This window comes from Carcharodon carcharias, chromosome 20, assembly GCF_017639515.1.
Source record: "Carcharodon carcharias isolate sCarCar2 chromosome 20, sCarCar2.pri, whole genome shotgun sequence".
NCBI lineage: Eukaryota > Metazoa > Chordata > Chondrichthyes > Lamniformes > Lamnidae > Carcharodon > Carcharodon carcharias.
In genome coordinates this window covers 64905906-64932943 of record NC_054486.1, presented here as the reverse complement: position 1 = coordinate 64932943, position 27038 = coordinate 64905906, and the positions used below count along the sequence as shown (strand labels likewise).

Here is a 27038-nt window from a genome sequence, read left to right as displayed (position 1 = left end):
TACACATTCCCTACTTTCTCGAGAATCCACCCCCATTGACCTCCCTCTTCCCAACTCCAGGACCATGTCTGTCTTGGAGTTGCCACCAACCACTCTCACCGTCCCTTCCACTGCTACTGTCGCACCCTCACCCTCCCAGCTCACTCTGCCCCTCTCGCACTCACCATTTCCCTCCTACCACACCTACCCTCAGTTCACTCCCCAGGAGGCAGTCATTGACTCCACATTTCCCTTCTTTGCATGTTCATCTGAATGTACCCACCCTTACTCCCTCCTCTCCCCAGCCTCTCACTTCCCCCTGGAGTCCTTCTCTCACACCTTCCTCCCCAATTGCTGCATTCTCCCTCATTACACTCCTCACCATCTCCCTCACTCCATCCACTGCTACACCTTAGTCTCCCAGTCACACCTAGGCCTTCGTCTCCACCACCCTCAACGATCATCCATAGCAGCCCATGGCCAAGTCAGTGGTGTCCTGAAATAGACCCCAGACATCAACAGAGATCTCCCACCTTCCATGAGCTGCCTCATGGCAGAGCCATGTCTACAAGAATCCACCCAGCTTGTGATGCACGTGTTCCTCCAGAGTCCAGTAGCTGAAGGACTCCGGCATCATCTACTTGAATGTTTGCTAGGCCCTAATGGTAGGTCCTAACTTCTGCACGTCACACCTGTCAAGGTATGTTCTGGGCTGGTGTGTCTTCCTGCTGATGTGGGCAGTAAATTTGATGCGGGGGGAGGGGATGATTCTGGCAAGCAGGCAAGATGAGGAGATACAAATGCATTGAAATTAGGTTCCAATGTCCTCGGCTGGAAGGCAGGCCACCATTGACGGGTGGAGCGGGCAACCACAAACTGGTTATATGATGACGCGAAACCAATTTTTGGTTTTCTTGTCATATTGTCCTCTCATGATGCCTGACGTCAACCTGGGCAGAAGATTCCGGCCTCTGTTTGTGTTTCAGTGATACTTGCGGTCCACTGATCTTTGTGATTTAACTAAGATACTTCACCTGCATCACATTTCACCTTGAAAAGTGGGACAAGAGACCAGTGATACAGGAATACTGAATTGAGGGGAAGAGAAAACATTTTACTGAGAAATGTTTCTCAGGATTACAATTTTATTTTTCTTGCAACATACCACTGCACTCAAGTTTCAAATTACATTTTTTTTTAAATAAAGGATATATTAACAATCATATCAGTGTATACCAAGTGCCTTGACTAAGTAGGATACAATCAGTAAGTATGTATTTAAATTGATCATATTTATTCAATACTTTTCTAAAACAGTCACAATCATAAAGACACACTGGAATTAAAACAATGTAATATTGAAACTAGAAATTATTTTCCAGAATCTAACTAGTGTCTAATAGGAATATGCTGATTTAAGTATTAGAATTAATTTGCATTTTCTTCCTGGATATATATTAACATGAAATAAATGTAAACATTGCTCAGAGGAGTAAGTTCCTTTTGGATTCTGAAAATATAATCAATGCAACATTAATACTTACATTATCACAACGGAGCCAGATTTCATTCATCCCCTCTGCCACTGGTATCAGCAACTTGATATTGAATTTTTGGCCAGATATGTTTACATCAGGGGTCACCTCACAACCTGTTTTATCAAATTAAAGGGGGAAAGAAAAAACCCAAAACCGGTTTTAGCTTCATGCTCAGGAAATAAACATGGTTTACTTCAGAAACATATAGCTTTACCAACTGTAGGGAGCTGGCAACTAATTAATCCATCAGTTTGGAACAAAATTTAACTAAATATTTTGAAACGATCACCCCCTAGCTTGGTATCAGACCTTGCACAGTAATTCAGGTCTCACTATTCAAAAAAAAATATTTGGCAGATTCCTTAAATGCCATTGATTCTTAATCCAGGTGAGTAAATAAAAGTCTGTCCCAAATGTTCATGATCTGCTCCATTCCCAATGAATTAGGTGAAAGCCAGTTCTGTTTCTAGTGAGCTAAGCTGTAGATAAAAATAATACGTCCATGTATGGGTACATTGTGATGTAGTGAAGAACAAGAACAACTTTCAATTATATAGCACCGTTAACATAGAAACATACTCCAAGTCATTTCATTGAGGTGCAAGTAGACTAAAAAAAACTTAAGAGGTGGCTTTCAAGAAAAGGTGGAGAGGCAGAGAGATTTACTTGTGGAATTCCAGACAGTGGACTCTAGGTGGCTGAATGTACAGTATGTCCTCACCTTAAGCTGCTCCATTTTAAGTCATTTTGATTTAACATAGAGTTTTCAATAAGGCCGGTATACGCATTTAGAATTGTAGATTTGCATTAATGTTGCTTCACGTCAACTGTGACGTAGGATTGCATGATCAGATCTGTGCCATTTTGGAGCGGCCTCTCCCGCTCACTGCCTCTCTATCTTGTGGCTTAATTCTACTACCCTGAAACTTGGAGTTGCTCTCACTCCATTGGTTGCTTCCAGCCTCTTACCCCTCGTCTTACTCACAGCGAGGGTCTGGGAGAGGGAAGCAGACAGCTGTAAGGTCAGTGACAACCAGGAGACAGTGGGGAGTGGGAGAGGTGGCAAGCGGCAGGCAAGTAGAAAAAATTAGCTTGTTTCTTTTACATTTAACTTATTTAAGAGTTATTTTATGAATATAGCAACTCAGCAATGTACAGTATTTAAACTTACATGGTATAATGTTCTAATATTTTTTCTGATGTGAAAGATCCCACAGAACCTAACTAAAGCTTTAATATTGGTTGTAATGGATTAATGTTGTTTCATTCAAAGTTGCACTTTTCAAGAACGCAACTACAATGTTAAGTGAGGAATTACTGTACAACTGCCAATAGTGGAGATTAGGGACAGGAATACATGTAGGCTTGAGTCAGAGAATTGAGGTCACAGAAAAGGGGAAGAGGTGTGAGGCTGTGTAGGGACTTAAAAGATAAGAATTTTTAACTGAGGTGTTTAGGGACCGAGAACCAATGTAAATCAGTGAGAACGGTGGGAAAAAGTCAGATGTTTAGCTAACTTGAAGTAAATGAACAGTGGAATAATGTGACTTTGCATTTATGATTTTGCTTCAAGTAGTTAGAGGGAACCTTCCTCTGTACAGATTTTGCTAAATCGTTTTAAATTTAATTTACTGAAAACATCCCGAGGTCCTTGTAAAGCAGGGAGAGAAAACCTTTGCAAGATACATCCCAAACGTGAAGGTGGGAGCACTTGTGAAAACGGTAATCACAATATGGTAAAATTAGAACTCTTGAGCTCTCGCCTCCAAATTAATTGAAATTTTTGACTGAGATCAATAAGATTTTTGTTAGGCAGGGATATGCTGTTCCTCTGTACAGCATTTTACAGTCTAAACCATAGATAACATTTGAATTTAAGCATTCAAAAGGCACCACAGCATCGCTGTTATTCTGGAATAAATGGCAGTGGTTGGTTTTCCACAAATAGGATGGCAGAAGGAAAGCACACCTGCTAATTCGCCTGCCTCCCCCTTAACTACTTCTGACAAAAATAATCTTGGTTCTAGACTCTGTAGGAGTTGGATGCTAGAAATGGGGTGGGGTGCTGGGGCAGGTGGGTGAAGAGGAAAGGATGAGGGCAAGTTCACCATTCACACTTCCAGACATATCTACTCAGTTGCCCTGATTTCACGTGATTACTTGTTCTACTTTATGATGAATGTACCATCATGTCTTCCTACTGGCAGGTACTGGATACCACTGTGTAATGGCACAATAAAAATATCTCTTACCTCGTAAGTTCATCTGATGAGCGGGAGGTCCATGGGATTCATCTTTGCTTTTGTAGCAGGAAATGGATGTGTCTTTAAATGTGCACCAATATGGCTTGTAACCTTTGAGTGTTAATTTCTTTGGTCTATAGGGGCAAAAATGTTTTTTTTTATAAAAGTCTCGCTTGTAAGTCAATAACAGTTCAACAATCCTAGGGATGGTTTTCGTAACTTCAGCCTGACAAAGTACTGACTATATTTATTGCCTGCAATTAGTAAAGTCAGTATTTTGAAAAAGAATTTGAATTTGATGCAACAAAATAAATTTCTTGTTTTCTTTACTAAGGGAGGAACAGTCACCACTACCGCCTATTCCCCTGATGAAATGCACCATCTTTAAGTGACTGTTTTAAAAAGAAAAACATTCTTCCACAAAGAAAAATAAACATCAGAGCTTTGCAATATTTTATCGTACTTCACAGGCTTCTGCAAAGGACACAAGAATTATGAAAGGACCTAGACAACACTTAGCTTCCCAAATGCAAATATTGAAGTTGCTATTCAGCAATGAGAGATTGGCCCCCTGGGTACTGAGGTTAAGAGTGTATTCCTAAACAGCTTTAAAAAAAGTTTCCGACAAGTTGATTTATCAGCTGCTCATTGTCAGATCTGCAATATATTTAATTGTAGGAGACTATAAAAAAAACGGGAAGCACGGGAGTGGATTTTAACCCAACACGTTCACTGGGAACCGGGGCAGGGCGGGGTGTGGGGGACAGCTTTGACAATTGAGTTTAACTTACCGTTCATTCCCACTGGTCACCATTTTAACTCCGGAGTTCATTTAGCTGGTTGAGGCACCCGCCTGGAACAAAGTCAGTGCCTCATGATTGGTTGCAAGTCAGGAACCTGTGAAGTCATTAGGACCCCGATGCAATTTTAACTAGGTTGGTTAGAAGTGCTTGCCAACAATCAATCAATCCACTGGATATAACCTTGGGGGCAGGATGTGACTGCAAGAAACACTAAAGGGACACTGCAGTTATAGAAAGCTGCATGCTATAATGCTTTGTGGGCTTCCAAAGCATTTTTCAGTCTGGAGATTGCATCTGTGTTTTTTTTGCCTTACTCATCCTGATTAAGTCTCACAGTAGATTACAATTGCTTTGTTACTTTAGATAAACATTTGGAAACTATAAGAAAGCCATCCAAAGAGCAATAGTCATATTGATCAAAATGGACGGACAGGATTTAATTGCACAAACACCCCTTCCCAGAAAATGAGAAGAATAGAACTGGTGAAAAGGGGAGAAGTAGGCTTGGAAAATGTGAACAAAAAATCTTACTTGAATACTTTTATATGGTCAGCCAATTCAGGTATAGAAGTGATATCACCCTAAAACAAGAATAAATTCTCAGTTAATAGTCTTAATTTGTTAGTACAATAAAATCCACTGTTCACTCCTTTAAAAATAAATGCAGTTCACTATAGTATTTGTATTGGCTATGAAACATTTGACATATTCTGTTACTAGGTCTAAAAGACAAAAAGGGCATAAGTATTAACAAGGAGGGGTTCAAAGTAACAATTCTACTGCAACACATCAGGAACTCTTAACAGGAAGCAGCTTATGCAACACAGAAATATCACATTTGAGTAAATTCAATTTTCCCTACAGCTTATTCTGACAACAGGGCAGAAATAACTCAACTAGCTGTCAAATATTTTTTAGGGACCAGGCAATATTTGTGTGATCCAGTCATGGTGATTGAGTTGAGTTACAACAGATTTGCTCAGAACCACAAGCTAAAAAAATGACATATGATTTTACATACCAGAATGGTTGATGTTTTGCCACCTTCCAAAGTAATTTCCAAATCTGATAGCGCTGCATCTACTTCATCGACTTCTTTTTCACTGTTGTTCATGTGGTTCTCAGAAGACATAATGGACAATTTGTTGATGTGGTACTGGGGAAAGAAAGAAAGCTGTAACTTGGTACGAGTTGTTGAAATAAGAAATTTTGCCATTACATTTTTTTTAAACTTTCATCCGATTTCATTAGAAATATGCTGATTTTAGGCAAAATATTTAGAGAAAAGGCATTTCAAATATTTCCTTTATCAAAAGGCAGGGTTTCAAAGTAAAGCACTGTATTATGTTGAAGCTTCTGATAGATATCAGTTTAAATGTTGATCATGGGTAACCCTAGCCTACTAAAATGACAGCCCGACTCAAACGTACCACTCTTGACATTTTATTATCTCCCTACATTACACTGGTGACTAGACTTCAAATGTACTTTGTTGGCTGGGATGCACTATGGGAGGTCCAGAGGTTATGATAGATGCTATATAAATGTTTTATATGTTCGATAAAAATTATGTGCATATGAATAACTTTCATTTACATTGTGCTTGTAATTAGGTCAAGGGAGAGAGATTGGGACCAAAGTTTTGGTGGAAGAACTAGGTAATGATTTTTTTTATGGAAAGGGGCATGGACTGGTTCAGAGAAGGAATTCCAAAAGAGTAGGTCCCAGATGGCTAGATGATTGGAAGATCTGGTGAGCAGGTACAGCTAAGTTGACACAAATGTGGAAGTTGCAATGAAAAGTCTTTAAAGGAAGAAAAAAAATAACAAATGATCCTTGAGGGAATCAGGCGATAAAATCAGGGAGTGCCAATATTGTTCGGGTAAGTAGGAATGGAACCATGCAAGGGCAGTCCCATAGAGGTGGGCAACAGAAGGAAGCAGAATATATGGCATTTCTACAGTATTTTATTTTTATTTGTGGCTTAGTTTCAATTATAGATGTGTCACCATAAGCATCAGGGAAAAAGTTAAATAGGAAAGAAATTTAGTTCAGAAAAATCAAAACAACTAAAAGGAAATGGGCCAAAACATTCATTGCGCGCACACAAATTCTCTCCATTCTTCTGCCAATACTCTTACACACTGCTCTATTGTTGCATCTTCAAAAAAAGGAAACAATCTAATTCAGCAAATACATTAAAATATTTATTCAGCTGCAACACATGTCAGTGTACGCAAACTTAGATGCATTTCTAACCATTCAGAGCAAACATTTACAAGCGCACAAGTCTAGAACTCAGTTTTTCACTTTTAAAGCTAGTGCAATCATATCAGCCAATTTTAAGACTCTAGCCCAGTGTGATATGTACAGAACTTGTTCTGTTGTAACGTTCACATTACAAATCCCTGGAGAGGAACACCATGTTGTCAAAGTAATGTTAAACCATTAATGTTCCAGACATTCAGGTCTGTTCACCATTAGGGGCTGGAAGGCAATAGGATGGGCTGGTTGGGGAGGAAAGTTGGTCGGCTGGGGGGGAAAGGGGTTGGGGGGCGGGGGGAAGAAGGGTGGTGGATAGAGGGGAAATAATTAATTATAATTGGATTTATAACAGCCTCAAATGCAGCATCAGACCTCATTTTAAAAAAAGTGCTCAAGGAGTGCATTGTAAACTGAAGAAAAGCTTATTTAAAGCTTCGGGGGTGTGTTTGCCATGCTCCACATAAGGGGAAAAAAGTTCATTGAATTTAGAAGTTTATATTTTTAGAAGAAACAACTTAGAAGTTTAGAAGAGCAGCAGAAGCTTTCAAGCAGGCAAATAAATGCACCATCAATAAACAGTCTCTAGCAGCAAGTATAAGGAATTTGACCCCCCCAATTACTTTACAATTTAGTCTATAATAGAATACATCAAAAACTGTGGTTTAAACAGTACGAGTGTAATTTAATGCTCTCCCTGGAGGTGGGCTCTGAGATGGGAAGGCATGGGGGTCTCCATCCCACACACTCCTGCCCCATTATACTTGACAAACTAATGCTATGATGCAGTTTTGTGACTCTAATTCACACATTCCTACTTCCCAAAACTGCAATACTGCCACGAGTAACTGTGAAGCACTTTCCACTTCAGCTACATGAAAATAATTGTACTACTCCAGTTATTAACATAAACAGAAATTTGCTTCAGGCATTCAAAATTCTAAGGTTCTGACATTCAAAATAGTAGAGTAGGCTGCATTGGATTTGTGCCATTGAATCATGGGTTGCACCCGTGATAACCTCTGCAGCTGAATCCAACACTTTTTTTTGTGCCTTCTCATCCGTTGCTGCAAATACTGCATAAATTAGTATTAATTTGCTTGAGTGTTTGGAAATTTAAAAAGCCAATTCTAGTTGACGAGTGTAGCATCAGGCTAGGGTTGCAGTAGTTATGTACCAGTGTCTGAATCACTCAATCCACAAACAAGTGGCTGCATTGGATCACTTGCATGCATTTTCAAGAAATTTATGCCACTTGCAGGTGCCATGTTATAAGTGGATGGCAAGCAGGAGGGGAACAGCTCACAATTTTAGTGAGTCTTATTTGCTTCCCTGAGGCAGAACAGCACAGACAATTAGATTTCCATGTGAGGAAGTCTCAAAATAAAGTGTGTCATGGATGGAAACTACAGATCAGTGCTGTAAGAAGTCCAATGACCTGATCAGAGCAGAAAAGGCAATACACCACCATTCACACACTTCGCTTGGGCACCCATGCGCCAGTCTGCTCCTTAGCCTCTAAAATTAAAAGCTGTACAACCATCTCACTCCACTATAGTTAATGTGTACCTTAATGACTAAATGTGCCACCATTCACCAACAGCAATTACTTGCATATATGACAGTAAAAACTCCTTCCTCCATTTCAACAAGGTGATATCAGTAGATCTATTGCATTAACTATCTGTTGGTAGACAGTATTCAATTGCTAGTCTTCACCTAATTTACCAAATAAATACTGTTGCAGGACAACTCGCATACCATGCCAGACAGGCAGGGGATTGGTAGAAGCACCCCAATAGTACAGGTACTCTCCCATCACAAATAGCATGCCATGGAGCTGATGGAGAAGCATTCTTGTTCGACTGCAGCCACTACTAGCCCCGTAAGCACTAACATCAGGGTTTTCCTCATTGAAGGCATCAATGGAGCTCAAGAAGAGAGAGGTTTATGAAGGGAATTCAAGTTTAGGGCAAAGGTAACTGAAGGTATGCTTGCTAATGTTGCAACGACGAAAATAAAGGATATGCAAGAGGTCAGAATTGGAGGGTTGTAGGGCTGGAGGTGGTCACAGGAGATAGGATGGGGTGAAGCCAAAGAGGGATCTGAAAATAAAAGATGAGAACTTTAAAACAGAGCCCTAGCTTGGCCACTGTAGGTCAGGGATGATGGGTGAATGGGGCTTGAGGTGGGGAGGCACCGCAGCACAAGAGCAGCTAACTAATGTCAGCACTGCTCGCTGGTTATTAGTGATCCCGGTGGCTGCCCAAATTCACCTGATGCCATAGAAGTTGATGTGGTCATCACCCATCACCCTCATTGGCACAATAAGAACAGTGTAGACAGATGGCCATAGCTAGAGGTTCTAATGTAGGGGGTGGGGGGGGGGGGAGGAGGAGGAGGAGGAGGTTGTTGTTGAAGCCCAAGCTTATGAATGCCCTCTCAATAATACGCTATTTCAATCTTGGATGCCTGTACATTCTTTATAGTGATGAAGGGGTCATTTCTGGCAATGTGCATCTTCATTAAATGCTGCCTCAATCTTTACCCCTTGATGATGGCATACAAAAGGTGTGCCTGTAGGACAGGTGATGCCTGCACTTCAGCAGCTCTAAGTGCAGCTCTGTATGCGTGTGCATATATGATTATGAGGCAAAATACACCTGTAGTCTCACTCACAGAAGCAGTCAGAGGCAAATCCAAGGATTTGTTGGCAATAATGTCCAGCCCATGACCCACCCACTTCAAAGAGATCAATAATTCCCATTTGATGCAATCTGTCCTCAAACTTACAACAATATTAAGGCTAAAAAACTCAGTTTTGCCTATGTCAGTATTGCTGGCAACAGCTGAAAAAATTATACATTACATGCTAAATTATCCAGTTAGAATTGTAATACCAGTACATTTGGAACTGGAGAGGCTACTGCCTCTCACTGAAATACAATGAAATAGAGAAGGGACAAACATATGCACGTGTGACAATCTGTCAATATTGACAAGACAAGCAGAAACAGCTGCTGCCTAAACTAAAAAGGATGCCCTCATTTTACATTGAAAAAATACTAAAAGAGGGCATGGAATTTTGGGGCTGCAAAGAAATGTTAATCAATCACTTCATCACATGGAGTGCATCACCACGGCAGTATTACGATCAACAGAGACATGATACACAGTAGTCACCAAGGTGTTAAACAAAAGCAGAATCACACTTGATTTTGGAAAATTAAGCACAAGTTTTTAATTGAAGAATTCAATGGCATGCCAATTTATAGAAATTGACCACTCTGCCTGCATTTTTACTTTAAATATTGGTTATTATTTTGCTTGCCAGAGAATGATGAATGTGAATGTTATATTGAGATCCCTTGAGCTTTTGGAATTCAGATGCCAAAAACCCTTAGGAAAAATCCATTAAACCATTCAAAATTCTTATAGTTGAGCAAAGACACGAGTGACATTTAAAACATTTCACAAACAAAAGTGAATCTAGTTACACCAAGTTCTAACATTTTCTAAAGGATTTTACATGCGCATTTTCTATGTAACTAAATACAGTTATGTTTTAGTTTTAAAAGAACTGCCCACTGATATTCACCTCACATGAAATTTTTGTTTATCTGGAAACAAAAGCAAAAAGGGGATGATCACATGACAGGGGATAGGGTGGGGTGGTGTTCTACAGGCCTTCAAATAGTGAGGTGGAGAACAAGCTTGCAGGGAAAATCACAAACGTGCAACTACAATAGAGCAGTGATATTGGAGGACTTTAATTACCAAAATATGGATTGGAATAACATAAGGGGAGGATTTTTAAAAAAACATGTTCAGGGGAACTTCCTTTACCAGTATGTTGTTATCAGTTCAACTAAGAAGACGACATTGCTGGATCTGGTGCTGGGAAATGAGGCTAGCCAAGTAAATCAAGGGGACTGTGGGGGAAAAGCTTGATTAAGAGTGATCATTGTATCATGAAGTTTAGATTAGTAATGGAGAAGAACAAGGGGCAGCCTAAAGTAGGACTACCAAATTGGAAGAGGGCCAACTGCAATGGGACCAGAGAGGGTAAAATGGAACCAAAGACTGACAAGAAAAATGGTAAAGGAACAATGAATGATGTTTCACGTGCAGGCTAGGTACATTCTGACAAGAGGGAAAGACAAGAGAACCAAAGCCAGGGCTCCTTGAATGACAAGGGATATAGAGAATATGAAGAAACAACACAAAAAAAGGAGGATGTGTATGATGCATGTCAGGTGAATATTTCAAGTGAGTACCAGGCCAAACACAATAGATTGAGGGGAAGAGAAGAGGAAAATAAGACTGGCAATGAGAAAATATATATGAGAATGGAATGGCAGTTAACGCAAAAATCTTCTCCCGGCACGTAAATAGTAAGCAGGTAGCAAGAGGTGGTGTGGAGCCCATTAGGGAAAAAGGTGATATATGCTTTGAGGTGTAGGGCAAGGCTAGAATACTTTGAGGACTTCATATTGATGTTTACTAAAAAGAAAGTTGACCAAATATTGGTAAAAGTGGAAAGTGGGAATGGAAGGTTGATGAGGGGAATGCAGTGGATGTTATTTATATGGTTTATATGAAAGTCTTTGACCAAGCACTACATAAGCTTGTTTTGTTAACCAGCCTCTTAAAGAATAGGAGTGTCAGCGTCAGCTTGGATAAAAAACTAGCTTAAGGACAACAGGGCAGATAAGCTAGTACTGAGTGAGCGGACAAGTGACAGATGAAATTTAACAAGTTGAGATGTGAAGGTGATGCGTTTTGCCAGAAGGGATAGGGCACGATTCTAAAGAGTATGAAGGTCAGAGGGACCTGGGTTTCCTGTGCATAGATATTTGAAGGTGACAGGGCATATAGGGCGTAGCAGCTAGCAAAGCATATGGGATCTTGGGTTTCATAAATGTATTAGCTACCAAAGCAGGGGAGTTATACTGAACCAGTTTAAAGCTCTGGTTAGGCCATAATTTGAGGCCAGCATCCAGTTTTGGTCACTGTACTTAGGAATGATGTGAAGGTCCTGGAGAAGATGGCAAGGAGATTTACCAGAATGGTTCCAGGGATGACAGAATAAGACCATAAGACAGGAGCAGAAATTGGGCCATTCAGCCCATCGAGCCTGCTCCGCCATTATCATGGCTGATTAGTTTCTCAAACCCATTCTCCTGCCTTCTCCCCGTAACCTTTGATCCCCTTACCAATCAAGAACCTATCTATCTCGGTCTTAAATACACTCAAGGACCTGACCGCCACAGCCTTCTGTGGCAATGAATTCCATAGATTCAATACTCTCTGGCTAAAGAAGTTTCTCCTCCTCTGTTCTAAAAGGTCTTCCCTTTACTCTGAGGCTGTGCCCTCAGGTCCTAGTCTCTCCTACTAAGGGAAACATCTTCCCCACGTCCACTCTATCCAGGCCTTTCAGTATTCTGTAAGTTTCAATCAGAACGCCCTCATCTTTCTAAACGCCATCGAGTATAGCCCCAGAGTCCTCAAAAGTTCCTCATATGTTAAGCCTTTCATTCCTGGGATTGTTCTCATGAACCTCCTCTGGCCCCTCTCCAGGGCCAGCACATCCTTCCTGAGATACGTGGCCCAAAATTGCTCACAATATTCTAAATGTGGTCTGACCAGAGCCTTATAAAGCCTCAGCAGCACATCCCTGCTTTTATATTCTAATCCTCTCGAAATAAATGCCAACATTGCATTTGCCTTCCTAACTACCGCGTCAACCTGCAAGTTAACCTTAAGAGAATCCTGGACTAGGACTCCCAAGTCCCTTTGCACTCCAGATTTCTGAATTCTCTCCCCATTTAGAAAATATTCTATGCCTCTATTTTTCCTACCAAAGTGCATGACCTCACACTTCCCCACGTTGTATTCCACCTGCCACTTCTTTGTCCATTCTCCTAACCTGTCCAAATCCTTCTGCAGCCTCCCCGCCTCCTCAATACTATCTGTCCCTTCACCTATCCTTGTATCATCTGCAAACTTAGCCAGGATGCCCTCAGTTCCTTCATCTAGATCATTAATGTATAAAGTGAATTTAGCTACAAGGTTAAATCGGAGAAGTTGGGGCTACTCTTATTCTCCTTAGGGCAAAGGTTTGAGGGGGAGATTTGATAGAGGTGTACAAGTGTTCTGCCCAGTATAGGCATGAAGATATTATAAGCTTTAAAGCTATAGTTTTAAAAGTGGATACCAAAAGCTGTTTAAGATGGCTGTAGCATATGAAACTCAAGCAAATACCAAATTAAAATTTGGACAATCACAGCCACTTATGAAATTCACACATCCTTTTGTTGAGGATAGACTGTCAACATAAAAGGACCATGGACAATAGAGACATCAAAACTCAATGGATGTTAGACAAATATGAAATGAATTTCATCAACATTTCATTGTATTGTGATGGTTCCTCATCCCATACACAAAGACCATGGCTGTCCGAAACTCGGTGTGAAAAGTCAAAACACAGGATGTTTATTGGTCTAATACACCACTTTATTTGGAAAAGGACTATGGACTTGTGCCAGGTCACATCGGTAAGGCAGCCATGTTTGTTAACTGCTTTTAAAAATAACAGCAGCAGCTGTTCTGAAACAAGTACCATCAGAAACACCATGTAAGCCATTGAACCAGCCGCAAGACATCTACATAGCTAAGGTAATACACAGCTGCACCTCAAAAGCATCTTCTAACTGTTCCAACTTCAAGCTCACCTGACAGCTGACCTCTTGGCAATTCAACTACAAGAAGCTTAGCAGCTTATTGAGAATTCTTTGCTGTTACAAGACTTCAGCTAAAGTATCAATTCATGTAAGAAACCATGGGCCTGGTAAGAAACCATGGGCCTGCTATGAAAGAGACTAAAATAATTCCAGATTCTAATAGCTTTTTCCCCCCTTCATCTGTATATACTCTTGTGCGTGAGGTGTTTGTGTGTGGGACACTGTTTTAAACCTCCAGGGCAATTGTGAGATGATGAATTATCTTTATTTTTAAATTCACAACAGCTTGCTGCTGCAAATCATTTAAACTAGGACAAATCCTTCAGAGGGCAAGAAAACACACTAGCCTCACATAAAAACACAGATCACAGAGAACAACAAAATGCATAAACTCTTCTTGTGACAACAAGATTGCAACACATTTAAATTAGATAGACAAAGATCAGTTGTTCCCACTAGCTGATGGTTCAAGGACTAGAGTTAAGATTTTGGGCAAGACACACATTGGAGAGGGGGAGAGGGGAAGGTTGATGGTGGGGAATATGAGAAGCTAAAACACAGCGAATGGTATAGATCTGGAACATGCCACCTACAAGGGTGGTGGAAGCAGAGAGATGATCAATGGTTATAAAAGGAAATTGGATAAGCACTTGAGGGAAATAAACTTGCAGGGCCACGGGGATAGAGTGGAGGAATGGGACTGACTGGATTGCTCCACAGGGAGTTGGAATTGACTTGATCAGCTGAATAGCCTTCTGTGCTGTAATGCCTGTATGACTGTATAAACTCTCAAGATGCCTACTCAGTGATGTTTTCACCATGAATAATATCCCTCACTTGGGTACTATATACTACTGTACAAAGTAATAAAAACATATGAAATGACCATTCAGTCCATCAAGCCTAATCCCCAAGAACAAACTCACTGGGAGCTTACAGCAAATAGGTTGCATTTTATAATCGCGCAACATCTTATTCCATGAGTTTATCTTACAGATTATGTAATACATTAATCATTCCTTGCTCATTTAAGGCAAACATTCAAAATTCCACTGAGAATCCCATGAAACACATACAAGACAAAGTTTAACATTATAATACTGTTCTAAGTCTTGAATTTGAATTTTACACTGGAACTTCCTGGAGATCTAGCAGGATTAGATTGATAACCAATTTGCTTATAACTCTGTGGTACAAAAGTATCTTGACCAATTTGGAATTAATACATTTGTGTACTCCAATACTTCTTTCTGCGCCACCCCTGAAAAAACTCTCCACATGATATCACATTTAAATTCCCAGCTGTCTAGTCATTGGCCCTCCATTCACCAAGATATTTCTGTAGCTGCCAATCAGCTCAACCACAAACTTGCCTCAACATGCAAGCCCTTGTCCCCAGTAAAACATACACTCTTTCACCCTGGGCCTTCATGCTCATTTGTTCATCTCCTTTGATGTCAGAGCCCAGATTTAGGGCAGACAGACGTTCCATTCTAATAAGGCCCTGATGGAAACTAGCAGCTGAGACCAGGGTCTGGCCTATCCAGGTATCTGACACAATCACTGCACTCCCAACAGGCTTATGCCAGCAGATCTTTGGGGTTTAAATCTTGAATAGTCGCTATGGAATCAAATGAAAAGTATGGCAATGAAATATATTAACATACTTCCTTGTATCAGGCCATAAACAACCAAAAATAGATCAGGCCAAAAGGTTTGTAATTTGAATGCCATTGAACAATGCACATTTATACAGTCAAAATGAACATTAGCAGATACTGACAAAGGGACTATTAAATACAGGCCCAGATTTTCTCTCTGGAGTTGACTAGTGTGAATCGGGAAATCTCCTCGCTTGGCACAACTTTCTCAGAGGAAAATAAAAGTGTCCCGATTGGCATGATTTTTGTTCTTGGGGTGGGAGATGTGAGATGGAGTTAGGCTGCCGGCTCCAGAATGCAGATCGGAGGTGGCTGCTTAGTGCCACGGCGCGCTGCTTAAAAAGGCCCACTTCTGTTCTCTGGGACTTCCTCCCACATGGAGTTGGCATAATGATAGCCCTTGGGGTAATGTCAACAAATGGTTGCTGTAACTGCTGGACCAGATTTTCTTCAACTCTCACTGACACACACTCAAAAATGTTTTTAAAAAGGGATCGGGACTTTAAATAACTTGACAGTTCTACAGATCTTAACTGCCCTTGATAAACTTTTATGACCAAAGTTCTTAATTCCCATACTGTGGGTCAAGGCCCTAGCTACAGAGAAAATGGGGTCAGGGTTTCCTGCATGCAAGTCACACTCTGTTCCCTTTCCCCTACTGGCGAAAATGGGATCCGTCAGAAACGGGGGTGGGATTTCTCAATTCGGGTCCTGCCCTCCATTTTTAAAGACCTGCGAAGTCTCCATGATACTGAAAATCCAGGCCACAATCTTTAAAAGTAAGAAATAGGCTTACAAAATCAAAAGGTTTTATATGAATTTCAGTTTTGGGTTATAAAATCCTTAAATAATGGTTGCAGCCAACGCTCTGCAATTATTTCAACATCTGTTAATAATTAAAGCACGCAAAGCTCTTTGACATTGGACTGAAAGAGGAATTTGAGGGGGAGTGGGGGAAGATTCTAGCTATGCTATGGTGTATCCGAGTCCACAGCTGGGAAATACCATTGTTACTGACAAGAGACAAGAGGCAGACTGTAATCTGGGATCATTTTTTCTCGGAAGTACAGCCACACTAAAATGGATGAGATGTGCACTCACGAAGTCTCGGAAATGTAGGTGTTTACACTACTAACATCCTGAACATGAATTAAACTGGTACGACAACTGCAGATGGCAAAAAATAGCAACAGGGACAGCAAAAAGCTTTTAGAAATCCTCAAATTCACACAGTCATTGGACATTGTTAGGAACTAGGGAGAGTTTTAAGCTACATTTGTATGTGTGTTAGGAATGAGTATATCTTTAAGGTTAATTTTATGTTTGGATTTGTGTGTTAACATGAGTTTTAGTTTCACTTTAAAAGATACCTGCATTTTAATGAGGCCTTATGACTCTTGAAGGGGAGTTAAACACAAGGTAGAAAAAAAACTGCACTGTTACCTAGCAACAGGAGGCCCACACAGAGACAGGGAAAAGCAGAACAGCAGTTTTTAGCTTAGTTGGTCATTATGCTAAGGCGAAGAGAGCAGTTTAGCTGACATACTAGTAGACTGCTAAGGAAAACAAACCTAAGAATCATAGGTAAGCTGCTCTTAAGTTAAAGTACAGTGAATGTCAAGCGAGTTCTGGCTCTCAAGGGAGATGCTAAGTTGTCAGCAGTCTATTGGGAGAGAACTGCAAGGGGCAGGTCCTAAAGGGAAAAATAGAAAAGGCCAAGAAGCCCTCTAAGTTAAGTAAAAGGACAAGGACAAGAATTTGGAACAAGATCCTGTTCAGTGGAAGTGAAAGCATGGAGCACGGACAAAGGCTCCAAGCTTAAAGGGGAAAAGCTACAGGATGCAGACTTAAAGCAAAATAGGCTTGTGAGAAGCCAGAAGATCCAAGGAGACAGCCAAAGGTCTGTAACTCTTTACTACGGGCATGTGAAGCAGTGGTATTCTGTTGGCACAGCTGAGTCAGAGAGACAGAGTGTGCGGAAGAAAGCTAGACTCCATGTGGTGATTCAGGGGAGAGGAACACCAGGAGGAGAGTTCAAAACCCTGGAGGTGGACCCCTGTGGAAGGCGTTTGGGAGAAAACATTGTTTGGGAAAAGATTCCAAAGCGGGTTTTGACAGTAGAGATTGAAAACCCTCGTGTGAAAGAGGAGCTCAGTGAGACTGGTTGGATCACAGTATGACAAGCGGCTGGGGGGGCGGGGGGAGTTGATGAGCGATACATAGCAACTGTTTGGGGTGGCATCTGTCACTTGGTTTCAGAGTGTGGTGTGTCTGGCTACAGGTCACCTATTGGTTTACAAGGACTTTGTACTTATTGTGAACATTAAAGTATAAGATAGCTTTTGTAACTTGTGTTATCCTTACAAATTTGTATACATCTGTAAAGATATCATTGTGGGTGAAGCAGTATTGTAATATATTTGATCTTTTCTTTTTAATAAATGTTTTATTCTTTTGTTAAAAACTCATCAGCTGACTCCTCAGCTGACTCCTGTGACTCTTCAGTAGCTGCCCTTCACATTTCTAAACAAAAAAAAAGTTAAGATCTCTCAAGCCAGGTTCCACCCTGGGATCTGGCTTGTCCATTAGTAACATTAGCTGGGATCATAACAACATAGAAAGTAAACTAGCATCAGTAAATTGTGTTAAGTGTCCAAATATCAACATTGTCATAAAATTTCTTAGTGTTATCAATGGTATTAAATCGGCTGCATTTCTTGCAAAGTCAATATACCTATCATTCCCTGGGAATGATAGTGAGGTAGTATATTCAGTTTTTTTAAAAAGACAGAAGGCAATTAAGGATCAAGATCAAAATGTGAAAAGAACATTTAGTTTTAAACAATGCAGGTCACGAATAGCAGACTAGATCCAATCCAGTGTCAGGGATTGCTCAGATTCAAACACCTTCTTTCCCCTTTGCAGGGAACTTCATCCAAGTGTATAACAAAATAATGTTCTATGTTTGTAAATGCTTTCTTTTGGATGAGATGTGAAACTGAGAGTCCTTCTGTCTGTTCAGATGCACATTAAAAATCCCACAATACTATTCAAAGAGGAACAGAGTTCTCCCATTGTTTTGGCTAACACCCTATTATCAATCAATAAGACCAAAAACATTCTTTCTGTAGAAGTTTACACATTGAAGTGACTGTTCTACTAGTGTAATATATTGTTTGTGAAGCATTGTTTGGAACATTTAGAGGTTATGATTGTGACTATTTCTTTACCTTCATTAAGCTGAAAAGCACTCTACATCTTGACCACCATGCTTTTTAAGTCTATGAAACAACATTAGCTTTCCCTGCTGCACTGTACCGCCCACAAAGTCACATGGGCAAGTAATTTAGTAGATTCAGAAGTTGGATTGGATGCTTTGTTTCTGATGGTACATTCTTCCAAAACTCCATTGTCCCAGAGGAAGAATGCACATTATGTTCGACAATTTGCCATATATTATTGATGTAAATCAATGAACTGCACAGGAAAATATGATAAAAGTGTCCAGCAAATATACAAGAAAATGGGTAAAAGCAAAATACTGCAGATGCTGGAAATTTAAAACAAACACAAAAATAGCGGAAAAACTCAGTAGGTCTGACAGCATCTGTGGAGAGGAAGACAGAGTTAACGTTTCGAGAACTGAAGAGAAATAGAAATGAGGTGAAATATAAGCTGTTTTAAGGGGGGCAGGACAAGTGGAGCTGGATAGAGGGCCAGTGATAGATGGAGGCAACGAGAGATTGCCAAAGATGTCATAGACAAAAGGACAAAGGGGTATTGACGGTGGTGATATTAGCTAAAGGAGTGCTAATGATGACATTAAGGGTAGAAAGCAGGACAAGCAAGTGACAGATGGCCCTGGTGGGGGTGGGATGGGAAGGGAAGGGATCGAAATAGGCTAAAAGGTGGAGATAAATTTAAAAATAAAAAAGTGAAATAGGTGGGAAAAGAAAAAAATATATAAATAATCGTTAGAAAAAAAACAGGGGAAAGGGGGTGAGGATGGAGGAGAGAGTTCATGATCTGTAATGGGACCTAGCATGGTGTTAAAAACTCACTTGGCAGAACTACCTGATCAAACCTTAATTCTGCCAACTCTTTCCCAAGCACTCTGGTTCTGATAAGTGGTTTGTACTTTCTTAATTGGGTGAACAGAAATTATACTGGTGCAGATTTCTGAATAGATTGATTTGAAGACAAACTAGGTCCTCTGTTTCCACATGCGTCATACACAAAGTTGACAAAAGGTTTTAAAGCTTATGCTTAACCACAATTAGCTGAACAAACTGAATAAGTGAATGAATCATATATTTTAATAATCACTCATGCTATAGAATGCATGGAAAGTTAGGGAGGTGGAAAAGCTATCCGAACACAATTCATCTCTCCAGTACATAAATTCTCCCAACACAACGTTTAATAATATTTTAAAATAACCCACAATTATCTTGATTGATGATTCCATCATCCCCAATATAGTTTGGAAAAAAATTCTTCTAAACTTAATTTTCACAAATTTCTGTATCTGCTCAAAAGGTCCTGCTTTGAAGTAATCATCTGAGAATCCATCTAGTCCTTCTCAATGGCACACCTTCATATTTGGGATTGCTGTTGTTTCTGATCTGTACAATTTCTATACTTCCTAAAATCAAAAGGAATTTTAATCTTTTTTCTGTGGTGACCAAAACTAAATACAGCATTCTCAGCTGCAAAGTGACCAGTATATTACAAATTTGTTAGCATAACATCTGTAGGCTAGCATTCCATCCTCCTAGCTCTGTAATACTGTATTTATTATCTCCTTTAAAAATATGTATGTTTTGCTACATTGTGCAGTCACTGAAAATAACCACATCTAGATGTGGGCAAGTGCAGAGAGTGTTATTTAGTGGCTTCTATTGAGCACTTGTTCAGATGGGGTCAAGGGATTCCTGCACTGCTACAGTTTAAAAAAGTGTTGCAGCAGCTGAAATAAATGTTCCAGGTTCCATTCCAACTCTCCTTGCATTAATTCAGTTCCTTACTTCTAATCTATATAAGTGGCTTGGAGAGAAAAAAGTCCATAAACATCTTGTGTGGCTCAGTCCTTTCCCCTCAAACTAGTTTGATAACAGGCTCTAAGCCTTGCTTTATCGTTTTTAGAATCATGATATTGTGTCATAGCTCTGGCCTTATAAACAAAGAGGCAGAGAGTTCAAAAGCAATTAAATTATGCTAAACCTTTATGAAATACTGGTTAGGCCCAATTCTGGGCACCACACTATTAGGAAAGATGTAAAGGCTTTGGAAATGGTGCAGAGGAGATTTACTGGAAAGACTGAAGAAGCTGGGATTAAATAAAGTGAGAAGGAACTACTTCCACTTGCAGGACGATTGGTAAACAAGGACATAGATTTAAAGGTAATGACAAAACGTTCAATGCAAAGTGTGATGACTGGGAATGTACTGCCCGAGAGATTCAATAAAACTTTCAAAAAAGGCATTTGGGTACAACTTGTAAAGGAAATATCTCCTGGATTATGGGGAAGGAGCATGGGTCTGGGACTAATCTCAAAGAGCCAAAAGCATGGGGTTAAATGGCTGGTGATTTCCAATCCCACTATTTTTCTACCAATATATGTTATGGACGATGTCATTATTAGGACGCCACTGGTTTAAAGTAAGCACACATGCATTGGAAAATAAAAACCTGCTTTGTAGAACATTTTTAAAATCTGTACTCTCTTGACAGACCAGTTCATTATTCAAAAAAACTTCATACACAGACAATATCAATTTAAATATGCTGAATAATTTAGAAACCACTTTAAAAAGAATGCTCAAGAAAGTGTAGAGAAATATTTAACATTGTCATTTCAGTTGTTAAATAGAAATCTTTATATGGAAATTAAGCACTAAAATTCAAGCCAAGTAAATTTAATTGCAGGAACTGTATTTATATTCAATGACTCAACGTATGCACATTTAAAATCTTAAAAAACAAACCTTGTCCTTTACGGTTTGATAGAAAAGGGAAAGTTAACTGACCTCTTACACTTCCCAAAAAACAGAATACTCGAGTTCCTGTAGTTTCTACACAGCTTAGAATTAGCGGAATGTACTGGAGCACCAACATGACAATGGTGGGGCACAAGCTCAGTACACTGAACCTCCACATCACAAAGTTTATTTATTTCAAGTGATTTTCTTAAGCTATTGCTGTCTGATATTTCTACTGCTGAAAGCAGTAGAACTTCCATCAAGACCTGCTGCAGCTGGCCAACAAGGCAGTACACACCAACCAGGGGGAAAGAGAGAAAAAAAAATCACCTTTCCCGATTAACTACTCCCAGCAACGAACCCTACTTGTCCACAGGAAATACAACTTTGGTGTGGAACTTGGCATAGCTTGGGTAGAAAACAAACAACCAAGCTTTAAGAGTGTTTGAGCTAGTTCTGAGCTGCCCAAAGAGTTTCCGATTTGATCTGTGCAGCAATGTTGCAGATTTACCAAGCAATGACAATATATTTCACACCCCACCAAGAGTGCAGGAGGAAGGCTATACACTCACTTGAGTTGCACTCTCACTTAACTGCCAGTATCAAAATAAGAGGGCAGAACAATACACAAAAGCAACTGCCTTCTAGGTCATGGGTTATACGGTACAGGTAGATCTGCATCAGGAAAAGGGAGAACAGAACTGTATCTCACTAAAGTTTAAGTTTCTTTTAACCTCTCTTTCTCACTACAATCGTGCTTTACAGAAACATTTGCAGGAAAACAAAGCCTCGGGGTGGGGGGCATGCATATGAATGAACTAAGAAAAAAGTGAACCCAAGATTTCCGATGTTCTTCATCAGCTAGAATTACAGGACCTAGCAAAACCTAACCACCACGCTGCTCCACCCACCCCCCAGGCAGACTCTCCCCTCAATGACCTGCACAATGGAAATCTGGTATTCTAGCTCACCCAACACTGGCCACAAATGTGTGTGCTTTTATTTGCTATTCTATTTAAAAGTCTTCTTCTGCCAAATGGAAATACAATTTGACAATGGGTACTCATTTCAAACCTGGAACCCACAGGGTGCAGCAATTTTTCTTGCATTTTATCGAACATATCTTGATATGGAATACAAGCTGAAATTACATCGTTATAGATTTACCAACACTTTCTGCTGATGTACAACTTAAGGTTGCAATACTAATAGACACTAAGTGCAGTGATAAGAACATTTTCCAGTGCAAGTTACAATAATTGGGTTCAAACCTTTTTATAGTGCCCAGGTAGTCTGTCAGAACTCCAAAGAACTTTGAAAATTTTGTATTGATTATTTCTAACATCAGGGCAAAAGAGATGCTCTAACATTAAAAATTAACTCGCCTGTAAAGTGTGCTGACTGATGTCACTGTACCTTGCTGCCAGTCAGATTGGCAGATACTTTTGGAAATCAACATGATAACAGATAAATTAAGACTGTGGTTGATATGATACTGTTCTCTAAAATGCAAGATGATAGATAAAATGCTGATGTTGCAAATGTAATCTATGCCGTTCAGCAAAAACGATGTACAGGAATATAGCTGAACCACGTACTAATAAATCTCAAAATATGAAATTCACACATCATGTGTGCTGAAATAAAGGGCAATAAAAGAACAGATTAAATGCATGGCACAATAAGAATCATACAAGTCCCATTCAGAGCAAAGTTAGTGGTGAAATTAACAGCTATGTTTTCAGGAAATTTTCATATATTTCCCCATGAATACACTCTGTCGCCAGCTGCTGCACCTGCCCAATACAACTAACAAACAGCAACACGAGCGCTTACTGAACCAGGAGCACATCCTTGGTTGAATAGCACTTAAAACAAAACAAAATCACTGGGACTAGGTTATAATTATGGTCTCAATCTTAATGGATCATCTTTTCCATTTAGCTCACTAAGTCTTCCGAGTTTCAACGGTTTTCTAAATGTAAAGCAGTGGAAGCTCTGGCCTTCCGGAGGTAGCAGCTGCCAGAATAAAGGAGGTGAAACAAATCATGTTCACCCTGTCAGCAAAAGTGGTGTTACTCCCTCCTCCTCGAGTTTTTTGTGTAGACTGAAGGAGGAAGAAAAGGGGAGGGTAGAGGAGAAAGGAGGATAGCAAAGTCAAAGGTACTTACATCAAGTAACCAGAAGCTTTTATTGCCTTTGGTGCCTAGACTTCAGTTTCAAAAAAAATCAGCAACTACTATTTTACAAACTGATATCTGTTCTTTAGGTTTGTTTCTCACACAATACAACTAACTAATTACACACCAAGGATGGGATTTTAAACATGGCGCACCATTCGCGACAGTGGAACAGGAAATGAGCACCACTTCCGCTCTCTTGCTTTTTGCTGGTTCCCATGTGATTACAATTGAAATTTGAAGTGCTGGTGGTGTGCATGGGAGACACATGTGATCACACGCTGGGGGGAGCTTTTCAGTGGTGAAACCCGCTGTCAGCTGAAAATGCAGCAGCTACAGGCAGGCTATAAAAGAGCCTCCTGGTCAAACAGGGAGGCTCTACATCATGGCCAAAGCTTGCCTGCCCTACTCCATTGCTGTTAACAGAAGACCTACTGAGGTTACAGGGTGGCATGGGTGTTTTTCAAATGTAAATTTCATTTGCAAATATTTTGCATTATACTGGTTTCACTTTATTCATGTGTACATCATCATTATTTGTTGAGACTGTCAGAAACCTAAATGTCCTGCCAAATTCCATAGTTGGCACATATTGATGGTTACAGGGGAGTTCGGGACACTTCCTTTACTGTGGAAGAAACAATGCTGTGTTTTTTTTGTTCAAACTCGTGTCATGTGTAGTGCTTGCCAGTCTGTAGGACATGGCTGAACTCGCATGCTCAGCTATCCCTCCCTTCTATGCAATATAAAAGGGATTGGCTGGGGTTTTCCGTGCCCGCTCGCGTCAGGCGTGGGTGGCGGGAGCGGACAATATGGTGAGAAAGCCCAAAAAGTGGTTTCATGACATTGTGAAAACAGTTTGCAATCGTCTGTTCAGCCTGTCGATGGTGGGGAACATTCCCCACCATTGGATGTCAGAAACCTCACTGCAATACATCAGTATATTATAAGGCCAGCTCGCCAGACTCGATCATTCCCCATTGGATCGTCTGCCCACATCAGCGGGAAAACATGCAGAACACATCTTGACAACTGTGACATGTAAAAGTCGGGAGTTACAGCCAAGGCCTTGCTCACATCCGAGAGCCAGAAGATGCTGGAGCCCGACAGCAACGGGATCCTGGAGGAATGTCCATGGCAACCCATGGTTAGGTTCTCATGGACATGGCTCTGCTGCGAAGTAGCTCACGGCAGTTGGAAAGTCACCATTGATGCTCACAACGGATAACATTTGATGGGGTGGGAAAGGAAGGTCTAGGATTGACTGGAAGAGGTGGTGGTGTCGGGGGGGCTGACATTGGGAGGGGGTGACAGGGGAGATTAGGTGTAAAGGAAGTAGATCGGGGGGATGGGCGGAGAAAGGAGTGTGGCGAGTGGGGAGAGAGAAGAAAGAGAGTCCGGGGGGGGGGGGGGGGGGGGGGGGACAGGAGTGTGGTGAGGGGAGGGAGTAAGGGTAGAGGCAGCAGTAAGGGCAGAGGAAGGAGTTGGGAAGGGGGAAGGAGGAAAGCTGGAGGAAGAAGTGAGGGTGTCTAAGGGAGTCAGTAACGAGTAAGGCTGGAGGAAGAAGTGAGACTGGAGGAAATAAGGACTAAGGGTTTCAGAAGTATAAGGGAGTCAGGAAGGGGGAGGGACTAAGTGGGGAAGGGGAATGGGAAGATGTCCAGGTGACATGGGTCCATGTCTGCTTCCAGGGGAACCGAACTGAGGGTGGGCATGGTATGAAGGAATGGTGAGAATGACGAAGGCAGAGTGAGGAAGTAGGGTGAGGGTTCAGCAGCAGCGGTAGAAGGGATGGCGAGGGTGGTTGGTGGGGACTCGGAGGCAGACATGGACCCTGGAAGCAGGAAGAAGGGGGAGGGATTTTCAGGCAGGGGATGTTCACCTGGACAAACCCAAAGGTAAAAAAGGGCTATGGCTGGCAGGTCACAGAAGTGAGATGAAAGGTGATGCCAAGTGACTAGGAAGAAATAAATGGGTGGCTGGGGGAGGGGAAAAGACAGGGGAGCACATGAAAAACCAAATCCAGGTCATGCTGTCCAAATCGAAAGTGAAATGAGAGTCATGGTGGGCAAGATCAGGTGCTGCATGGGAGTGTGATCATTGGGTGGGCGGAGATGCAGGTCAGCTCAGATGGACACTTGAAAGCGAACCCCAGCAGGCGGCATTCAATATGCTCAGGACATTGACGTGAGTGTGATATGGGAAGGATCAGTGTGTGTGTGAGAGAGAGTGCTTGCACGAGGTTCCGAAAGGCCCTGCCAGACACACACACATTTCTCCCTCAAGAATCACTCATTGGCCAACTGCTCCCTCTGCAGTGATGGAGGATGAGGTTGAGGGGCTCACAGACAAAGGGGACTCAGAGGGAGGGGACAGCCTCAGATTCCTGAGTGGAATATCCAGGAGTGTCCAGTTGCTGCTGCTCCTCCCTTCAGGTGCCTCGGCTTGACTCTGAGGTGAAGGAGCACCTGGAGCGATGTCGAGGTGCCCTGTTTCCCTCTTGCATTACCACTGCAGGAACTCACCCATGGCTACTGCGATGGAGTGCAGGTCTGCACATAACTACACGTTCTGGACCAGGGTCTCCATGGAGTTTGCCATCCTCCCCATGGAGACCTCTATACATACACATGTGGGCATCACTTTATCTGAGAGCAGGCAGATGCACTCCTCTGACTTGTGTGCCACTCTGCTGAGGGCTTCCAACAGCTCTGCATGACGGTTCCACACCTTCTGACGACTCTCCAGGGTGAGTTGGAAGGCCAAATCGAGGGGCTCGTCATCAGACTCGGACCTCTCAGGTGCCTGATCCCCAGCAGTCCGCCGGGTGCTGGGAAACTCGCACGAACCTGCCTCCTGCTGCTGCGGACATGTGTCTCTGTGGTGACCATCAGATTGTCAACCTGAGCCTGCTCTAGATCTAGGTTCCACTAAGGTGTGTCTCTCTGCACTGGTGCAGGGTGTGGGTAAGCATTGTGACAGGTCTTCCAAGTTGCTTATTTCCAGCTCTTCAATGGAGGTGTCCCCTTGGCTGGAGGTGAGGATGTGAATGGAGCTAAGGGACTGGCTGGCTGAGGGTGTCAGTCACTTGGCAAAGCTCCCTGTGAACCAAAATAGAGATAATTAGTGCGTGGCAACAGAGTCAAAAGCAGGACACTCATATTTGCATTGAGAGAGGGACAATGTGGTGCTGGATCTTTATGAGGATGTTCACTGCCAACCTCATTGGTCATCGCAGATATTATCCATGTCCTTACCAGTCAGCACGATGACACACTCCACAAAGTTGAGTGTAGGGCCCAATGTGGGCCACTTCACCACTGGTCTGTTAGCCTCTTCCTGCTGATATGAGCAGATGGAGAAAGTGTGAGCAGGACACATGGCACTGCGTGGAATGTGTGTGTGGTGAGTGGAGCCATGTACAAGATGAGGACGTGAGCTTGCGCGGGTATGAGCCTTATGGAGATGTGAAGGTATGAGAGATTGTTAGTGGTGTTGTCCCTTGAGGTGTGAGGTCCCTGTGGATGTGTCATGGGTTTGAGAGTGAGAGAGTTGAGTGATGAGAAGAATGAGTTGCCTTGGCGGAGCGGATGAGATTATTCATCCTGTAGCAGTACTGGGTGGCTGTCTTCTTTTGCAGGGCA

At 41.5% G+C, this 27038-nt stretch overlaps 1 protein-coding gene across 4 annotated transcripts in view; it reads right to left on the bottom strand.

The window, feature by feature from the left end:
* Window positions 1-27038, bottom strand: part of fermt2 (FERM domain containing kindlin 2) — a 132045-nt gene that overhangs the window by 21797 nt on the left and 83210 nt on the right. For all 4 annotated transcript variants that reach the window (XM_041213802.1, XM_041213803.1, XM_041213804.1 and 1 more), the window contains 4 exons: window positions 5585-5719; window positions 5095-5144; window positions 3770-3894; window positions 1524-1630 (listed from right to left, as the gene is read on the bottom strand). In XM_041213802.1, coding sequence (XP_041069736.1) covers window positions 1524-1630; window positions 3770-3894; window positions 5095-5144; window positions 5585-5719 — 417 coding nt within the window. The remainder of the gene's footprint in view (window positions 1-1523; window positions 1631-3769; window positions 3895-5094; window positions 5145-5584; window positions 5720-27038) is intronic.